The sequence below is a fragment of the Neolamprologus brichardi genome, chromosome 4 (assembly GCF_056152115.1).
Source record: "Neolamprologus brichardi isolate AB-2024 chromosome 4, ASM5615211v1, whole genome shotgun sequence".
NCBI lineage: Eukaryota > Metazoa > Chordata > Actinopteri > Cichliformes > Cichlidae > Neolamprologus > Neolamprologus brichardi.
The window spans coordinates 7,828,289-7,837,315 of NC_142107.1; the positions used below are offsets into that span (position 1 = coordinate 7,828,289).

The 9,027-nt window shown below is 38.5% G+C and overlaps 1 protein-coding gene across 1 annotated transcript; it reads right to left on the minus strand.

Moving 5' to 3' along the window:
- Positions 1-1,041: 1,041 nt before the first annotated feature.
- Positions 1,042-3,482, minus strand: LOC148102931 (uncharacterized). The gene has a single exon (XM_087839731.1). The coding sequence runs from the start codon at positions 3,480-3,482 to the stop codon at positions 1,422-1,424; it is 2,061 nt and encodes a 686-aa protein (XP_087695857.1). The 3' UTR covers positions 1,042-1,421.
- Positions 3,483-9,027: the final 5,545 nt, after the last annotated feature.

The following is a 9,027-nucleotide window of genomic DNA, read 5'->3' on the forward strand; positions in this document are numbered from 1 at the left end:
AAAAAGAAATAAAGAAAAAAGAAAGTATCATCAAGAGAAAGACAATAAGCTGCCTAGTTTGTTCGAAATACTCCGCAGTATAATATTATATCACATTTTTTATCTCTAGTTTTTCTTGTCCGGTTATTTACAAATGAATACTGTGTAATGCTTGTGTAAGTGAAAACCTGTCCGGCTACCTTGATCAGATTTTTACTGCACTACAAACTTCTAGTATGATTAAAAAGAACAAAGAAAGCACAATGAATATAAACAGAATATAATGCTTTTCACTTAAAAGTAAATACTGCCCAGAGAGTGAACTACTGTGGTGGAGTGCTTCTGGTTTACGATATAATTTACACGTGAGCCTTGAATTCCAGTTTATGAAATGGCTCTTGCTGATCATGCAAATACCTCTGCCCTGTCCTCACTTTCTTATATCTTTGTTCCATGAAGTTGGGACATATTAATGATATTTTTTCCTGTAAAATTCAGTAACTCTTCCTTTAGCTAACAGTTCCAATGTGTGTAAAAGTGTACAGGTCCTTCTCAAAAAATTTGCATATTGTGATAAAGTTCATTATTTTCTGTAATGTACTGATAAACATTAGACTTTCATATATTTTAGATTCATTACACACAACTGAAGTAGTTCAAGCCTTTCATTGTTTTAATATTGATGATTTTAGCATACAGCTCATGAAAACCCAAAATTCCTATCTCAAAAATTTAGCATATCATGAAAAGGTTCTCTAAACGAGCTATTAACCTAATCATCTGAGTCAACGAATTAACTCTAAACACCTGCAATCATAGAATGATTACAATATTGAATAGAAAAAATGCCTGAAACCTAAATTGTGGATATCCTATTGTTGTGATCTAAAATGTGACACTAAATGTGATTAAAACACTAAAAATCTGGACTCCTGGGCTCATGACTGGAAGGATCACCAGCCCGAGGAAAACACAAAATACACATGACCCCGTGACAAAGACAATTCATTTTTGAATGAAGACACTGATCTGACTTTTTAAAATTTTGCCAATTGTGTTTATTATTAATTTGGGAAATAGAAAGTGTGTGTGTGTGTGTGTGTGTGTGTGTGTGTGTGTGTGGGGGGGGGGGGGGTTGTAAAGAAGAAGGGAAAGGAAAGGGAAAGAAAGAAGGAAAGAGATAGAGGAGAGAAAACCCCAACAATCCCCTCTGAGCAAGCACTAGGTGCGACAGTGGATAGGAAAAACTCCCTATAAAGGAAGAAACCTATGACAGAACCAGGCACTAGAGGGGGCAGTCAACTGTCGGGACTGGTTGGGGGGTGAGGGTGAAAAGAGAGAGGGGGGGGGGCAGATGGGACAGGTGTTAGGAGTTAAAGGGAGATTGGTGAGGGAGAGGTGTCAGGAGAGAAAGGGAGAGAAAGGGAGAGGAGAGGTGAAAATTAAGATGGAACAGAGGTGGAGGAAGGCGAGGTGACATCAGCAGTAGAAAAAGTAGAAAAAGAAGAAAAAGCAGGAGTGTTCCTCCTCCAGAAGAAGCGGAAGCGTTTTTTCTTCTTTTCCACAAGCTTTTCCACGAGCACTTTTTTCTCTAGGATGAGGGTTCTCAGCTGATCGATTGTCTCTGCATTCTCCTGCTCAAGTTTCTTGCATGTTTTCTCCACTTCTTCTAATTTGGCTTGTTTGTCTTCAAGCCTTTCTTTCATTTCTTTAGATGTTGCCTCCTGCGTTAGCTTTGCCTCGTGCAGCTCTGTATAACTCTGTTGTAATTTGTTGTGCGTGTCTTCCAACGGCTGACTGCTCCTCTCGATTTCCTGAAGTGTACACTGCAGGTCTTTGTTTGTTTTCTCTAGTTGTTGCTTTAGCACCTGCATCTCAGTGTTTTTGCACTTCAAGTTGTCTGAAAGTTCCTCGAGTTCTGTGTTTTTTCTCAGCATGTCATTGAGCTTACTCTGCATCTCTGAGCATTGGTTTTGCAGTTTTTCCTTTTCCCCTTCCAGTTCAGTTGTTTTGTAGTTCAGTTTGTTATAAAGTTCTTGCAGGTTTTGGTTTTTCCTCTCAAAGTCCTGAAGAATTTCTTTGTCTTCTTTCTGCTTTATCTCCTGTTGTTCTTGGTCTTGAAGCAGCTCTTGATATTTGTGCAGTGTTTCATCAAGCTTTGCCTGCAGCGCTCCGTATTGTTCCTGCACACCTTGCATGTCTCTCTGGTTAATGTCCAGTTTGTCTTTCTCTTCAAGGATTTCTTTATTCTTTTGCAGAGCTTCATCAAGCAATACTTGCAAGCCTTCGTTGTGTTTCTCGATTTCCTGAAGCTTGCAATCCAGATGTTTCTGTTTCATGTCTTGCTGTTCTTTCTCTTGAAGGAAATCTTTATTTCTCTGCAGAGCTTTATCAAGCTTTATTTTCTGCGCTGTGTATTTTTCCTGCACGTCTTCAAACTTGCAGTCCATTTGTTTCAGTTTAATTTCTTGTTGCTTTTGTTCTTGAAGCAACTCCTTATTTTTGTTCAGTGTTTTATCAAGCTTTACCTGAAGCGCTTTGTATTTTTCCTCCATGCCTTGGAGTTTGCACTGCTTCATGTCCTGTTGATCTTTTTCATGGAGGAGCTCTTTAATTTTTTGCAGAGCTTCATTAAGCTTGATTTGCAAGCCTTTGTTGTGTTTCTCCACGTCCTGAAGCTTGAAATCCATTTCCTTCTGTTTTATCTCCTGTAGCCTTTTTTCTTGAAGAAAGTCTTCCTTTGTGTGCGGTCTTTCATCAAGCTTTACCTGCAGTGCTCTGTTTTTCTCCTCCATTTCTTGGAGTTGGCACTGCATGTCTCTCTGGTTAATGTCCAGATTTTCCTTCTCTTCAAGGATTTCTTTATTCTTTTGCAGAGCTTCATCAAGCATTACTTGCAAGCCTTCGTTGTGTTTCTCGATGTCCTGAAGCTTGCAATCCAGATGTTTCTGTTTCATGTCTTGCTGTTCTTTCTCTTGAAGGAAATCTTTATTTCTCTGCAGAGCTTTATCAAGCTTTATTTTCTGCGCTGTGTATTTTTCCTGCACGTCTTCAAGCTTGCAGTCCATCTGTTTTTGTTTAATTTCTTGTTGCTTTTGTTCTTGAAGCAACTCCTTATTTTTGTTCAGTGTTTTATCAAGCTTTACCTGAAGCGCTTTGTATTTTTCCTCCGTGCCTTGGAGTTTGTTCTGCTTCATGTCCTGTTGATCTTTTTCATGGAGGAGCTCTTTATTTTTTTGGAGAGCTTCATTAAGCTTGATTTGCAAGCCTTTGTTGTGTTTCTCCACGTCCTGAAGCTTGAAATCCATTTCCTTCTGTTTTATCTCCTGTAGCCTTTTTTCTTGAAGAAAGTCTTCCTTTGTGTGCGGTCTTTCATCAAGCTTTACCTGCAGCGCTCTGTATTTCTCCTCCATTTCTTGGAGTTGGCACTGCATGTCTCTCTGGTTTATTTTCAGGTGTTCGTTCTCTTCAAGGATTTCTTTATTTTTTTTTCTCTGAGACATGTTTGAATCTGTAAACTGTCACTCTCAAAAGGATCCAAATGTTTAAAAAGATTTCTCTGGCGAATGTTTGAACGCTACGAACATAAATGCTGCGAATAACGGACTAAAAGTGGTTGTGTCTCACCCCTGTTTAAGGATTTTTTAGGATCAAAGGATCAAAGGACAAAGTGGTCATAAGATTCTAAACGTGTCATAGTTGCCAAGAGATGGTGGCAGTTTAGTTTCCTTTTTGCATTTGAAAATAAACACTGGGCTGATTTTAACACCATTACAAGAAGTGTTGTTAATCATTCTTTTTAAATCATAATCAGGTTACCACAAATTGTTTTTTAATTTAGTAGAACTCAAAATGTTTGTCAGTGGGTAAACAATTCATAATGCACCTTCAGGAACATCAAGTTATTCTTAGTACTGCATACTTGCAATGAATAAGTTGTCCTAACAGTCATCTTAAGTAAACTTTACTCAATTTTTTGGAGGTAACGAGTTTGCATAGTTTTTTGAGTTCTGGGAACTAATTAGATTTTACAGTGCAGTAGTTTGAACATTTATAATAACATTTCTGCACACTGGAACAAACCTGTCTCCTTTTCTAGAACTGTTGCTAACACTTATGAGATGAAAATGAATCTTCCATCGTGAAGATAGAGAGTGACAAATGTTACTTTTCTTTTTTTCTTTATATCTAAACTTTAAAAACAAAAAACTGTTGAAATTACCTGGACTGCCTCAGCCCAGGTGATGTAACATTAGCAGACAGAGGGTTTGATGTTGCAGAATCTTTGGAGCTGTACCATGCTGAACTGAAGAGCCCAGCTTTCACCAAAAGGAAGAACTAACTGGTGTTATGTGTCAAATTAACTGACATGTTAGCTGGTGGAGTACCCACTGCATTATATATATATATATCATCTCTTTTTTATAATAAATAATCAAAAACTTTATTTAAACTAAGATTTTAAAAATATGTGCAGTGATTGATGTGCTTTCAGGCACATGCTTCAATCCACACACAAATACAAAACGATCTGACCACACGTACAACTGTTTCACAAACTCTATAAAGCATTCACACTCCAACGGATGCATCAGAAAGCAACTTGGGATTACAATCTTGTCCAAGGATATTTCGCCTGCAGATTGCAGAAGCCAGGGATCAAACCAGAAAACTTTCTGATCAAAAGCTGACTTGTGCTAAATCCTGAACGGCAGCCACCCCATTTTAGCCAGCCAAGATTAAATGGCGCATTCTTTAATTACAGAGTTAGGGATTGTTACATGGAACTAAAAAGAAATGTTGAACCCATCCAGTGGCATGTCTAGAAAATCTTTGTTGGGGGGGCCAGGTAGGGGCATAGATTTGGAGAAGGGTGGCAGATGTAAGATAATGTTAAAAACAATTCTACCAACCATTAACCATAATTCAATAACCCTATAAACCTAATAACCGAATGCGCTTTTAACTCTTATTAGAATGAGATTTTAACCACTACGGTGCAAAGTTGTTAGATACTGCGTTGATAAAGTACAAGAGATACAATCAGTCAGTGTTTATTCAGCAGTCAAGGACATCAATATTTGCATAGTATTTTTACTGACGTGTGGTGCACATATGTTTTGGGCAAAAACATTTTTCAATATTAAAATACGAACATTTTTAACATACAATTGCCAAATTAGCCAATGCAAAACCAATGCCTATTAAAAAAAGAAGATAATCTTCTCACAAACTGGTGTTTGATTTTGAAACAGGAAAAAAGTGGGGAAACAAATGAAAAGACTAACATTTGAATAAAACCTGAAAGCAAGTAAATACTTTATATGCTGCCTTATGGTAAACTTTGGTAATATTGATGTATGAAGAACAACACTGGCTGATGATGAAATACAGTCAGCTGGCATGGTGACACTGCCAGTATTAACCTGCAGGGCTGGACTGGGAGAAAAAATTGGGCATTTTCACTACAGACCGGCCCACCAGGTATTAAAGCCATAAAGCCTTTGAATGAAAACAAATGCTGTTGTGTCAGTGATGTACACTGTCTTGTTGGTATATGTATGATTTCTATACATTTTACATCAGATAAAAACTTTGTTTGTAAGCTTCAGATAGTTATTTAATAAAAGCTAGATATTTTAAATGAGAATAAGAAAGAAAAGTATTTCTTTGTGCCCCCCTCTCCCTGTTGATGCCCTACCTGGCCCCCTGGCAACACTTTGCTAGACCCGCCCCTGCACAGTTACCAGCTGTCAGCTACTTAGAAAAGGATCCTGGTGTTATTTGTCTCTCAGAAACAGTTCATAACTTCCCTTCAACTCATTCATGTCACCTAAAAGGTAAACCTGTTTCTCCATCACCTGTTCAGCTCTGATGATTCAGTAAGGACATCTCCTGGTTTCATCTTCATGTTTCGCTCTCACCACATATCCAAACCGATATCATGACCAGCAGCTTTTACAGCTGCTCATTACTTTATTATTTTTAAAATAAACTTCACTATCAGTAACATCATAGCAACCGAACAGCTGTATAGAAACTCTGTCATGCTAGCTCACGCAGTACGAGTTATTGTAACTGACTGTAAAAAGTCAGCACAACGAAAATAAACTCCACCTAAACTTGGTTTATATCTGACCCAGATAGACTACAGGTCATAACTTCTTACCTGAAGTTCAGTTCACCTGATAGTCGGACCAGCGGCTGCCTCGGGTCTCTCCTCCTCCTGCCTCCCCTTCCCTCATCCACCTGTTGCCTCTGTGGAAGCTCCGCCATAGCCACCACCAAACAACTGAGTTATTTTTACACATCGGCCAGCATCTGGCCAATCCACCACCTCTCATTGTTCATGCCGTTACAAAATAAATAAATAAATAAGTCATCAGCCCACCGTGCAAATGTCCAATGGCTAGTCCAGCTATGTTAACTTGTTAATCTTTGCTGAAAAAATGTTTTCTGCAGTGCTGTCTTTCGCGCTTGGCTCTCCTACCTTTGCTAACATGATGCTCATAGTGCAGAAGCCGGTGCTGCATTCACTTACCCTCGGATATCTGAGCTTCGCTGTGAAACCATAATCGTACATTTGATATTTCATTCAATTTTAGTGTTTTAGCTTCGGGGTGACACGTGGGGTGGCCAGTCTGGTTGGGGGGGTGGCCTGTGCACCCCCAGGCCACCCCGCTGGACACGCCACTTTTAATAATATGTAAAGTGTGAAGTTACAATATTAGAAACAGTGAGATGCTTTTTGTTTAAATAAATCAATGGAATTTTTTACAGATTTCTATAAAATTATTTTATTCTCATTTTCTTTGTGTGTAATGTGAGCCTTAAAGCTTGTTATGTAATCAATTTTTACCAGTTGTTACTTGAAAAATGAGAGCTAGGAACTAACTGTAAGTAGTAAAAGTCTGTACATATTTTAATATTCTACTATACCTCATATGGTCATTCCTCTATGCTAAGTTTAGGTTTAGACAATATATTTCATTGAAAAAAGGCAGGTTTACATTTTGCACTTCTGTTTCCTGCTTATTAGACAGAAACTACCACAGGTAATTGAGTGGTAATGGTTTGAAAATTACAGCATTATTATGTTCTTGTTTCTGTCTTGTTACCTTACTTTCCCCATTATTACGCAGCTATAATACAAAGTAGAGATGGACCGATCTGATATTACGTATCGGTATAGGTCCGATACTGACCTAAATCACTGGCTCGGATATCGGAGAGAAATAAAAAATGTAATCCGATCCATTAAATATCAGAAAAGCACCTCACAAAACTTGCCACACGGCGTAAGTCGGCTCATAACGTAGCAAGTTGGAGCAGTATGCCTCATGTGATAGAGCGGCTGTTTGTATTTGGAGCCTTGCTACCAAACCAGCATTTCATCTCCGAGGAAGTTTTCCCTGAGAGAAGTAAAGCAAGTGTGTAAGTTCATCTCTGAATGTTTGTAAAGCATTCCCACGTTAAGCTTAACAGCTGATATATGGGGCGACTGGCTCTTCTCTCTCCCTCCCTCTTCTTGCTGCTACTTCCATCATGAAACTGCTTAATGATCAGCCGATCGGCTTTTCTGTTGGGAGTCCGTCTCTCTTCTTAGTTTTTGGTCAACTTCGCCCCAGAAAGAGGAAACCAACAGCAGCACGTTTAAGCTTGATAAGCTGTTGTTAGAATTTATTTAATATTACTTTCTACACCAGGATCTTTTTCTACGCAGCTGACGGCTGGTAACTGTGCAGGGGCGGAGTCTAATATACCCTAGTAAGCTATACTACCTTTTCTTTTGGGAAGATACCATCTGTGCAGTCTGCAAATCTGTTGAAGAAAGATGTTGAATCTATTTAATATTTCTTGAAAAATAATTGATTTCTGTGCATTTTTCCCCCACACTGCATCAAATTAAAGTTGATTACATCGATTAAGCATCATGGGGTGGAGGGTGGTTCCCTATTTTTTTTGCTGGGAGTTTGCAACCCTATTAGTTAGGTTGCTTAATATTTCTGCTAAGTACTCTTTAAAATACCAGAAAAGGGAGGATGGAGTAGGTTTAAGTTTATTAGATTAATCAGTATTGCTGAACTATGAAATATTTTGTTGTATTTTTTACATACAGGTATAACAGAATAGCTTTAGTGTTGTTGTTTATTTAAACTTGAGTATAAACTTATACAAAATGCAGCAAGATATTAAAAAAACAGTTTTATTGATTAAAAAACACACTATATCGGATTTATATCGGTATCGGCAGATATCAAAATTTATGATATCGGTATCGGTATCGGACATAAACAAGTGGTATCGTGCCATCTCTAATACAAAGTGCAACACAAATCTTGTCAGAAGCAGTTGATTCCTGTCTGTGAGGAGGAGTCAAAAATTCAAATGCAAAAACTCAACTTCTACTTAACTGAGGGTTGAAGGGAACATTTAACACTCAGATCACACAATGGCTTATAGGGCAGGGCTGCTGATTTTAACTGTCTGCTGGGCAGGTGAAAATTGTATATGTATAAATATGTATATGGTGTATATGTATTGTTTCTCTCTCTCTCTCTCTCTTTAATACATTTCTTTTTTATTTGGGCAGGTGTTGATGGCCAGACTCTGACACAGTCTGAACCAGTGGTCAAAAACCCTGGTAATTCACACAGACTGACATGTACAGCATCTGGATTCACATTCAGCAACTACTGGATGCACTGGATCAGACAGGCTCCTGGAAAAGGACTGGAGTGGATTGCTATTATACGCACTTCAGGTTATAGTCAATCTACATCTTATTCCCAGTCAGTCCAGGGTAGATTCACCATCTCCAGAGATGATTCCAGCAGTAGACTCTATCTACAGATGAACAGTTTGAAGACTGAGGACACAGCAGTTTATTACTGTGCCCGACACAACACAGCGAGAGACAGCAATAGAAATGCCATACAAAAACTACTTCCTCTATTTCCCAACACCAGGGAATGTTTGGTTGACTCAGGGCTTTTTTCCTAAAAAACAGAGATAGTTTTGGCATGCCCTTACAACCCATTAAAAGAC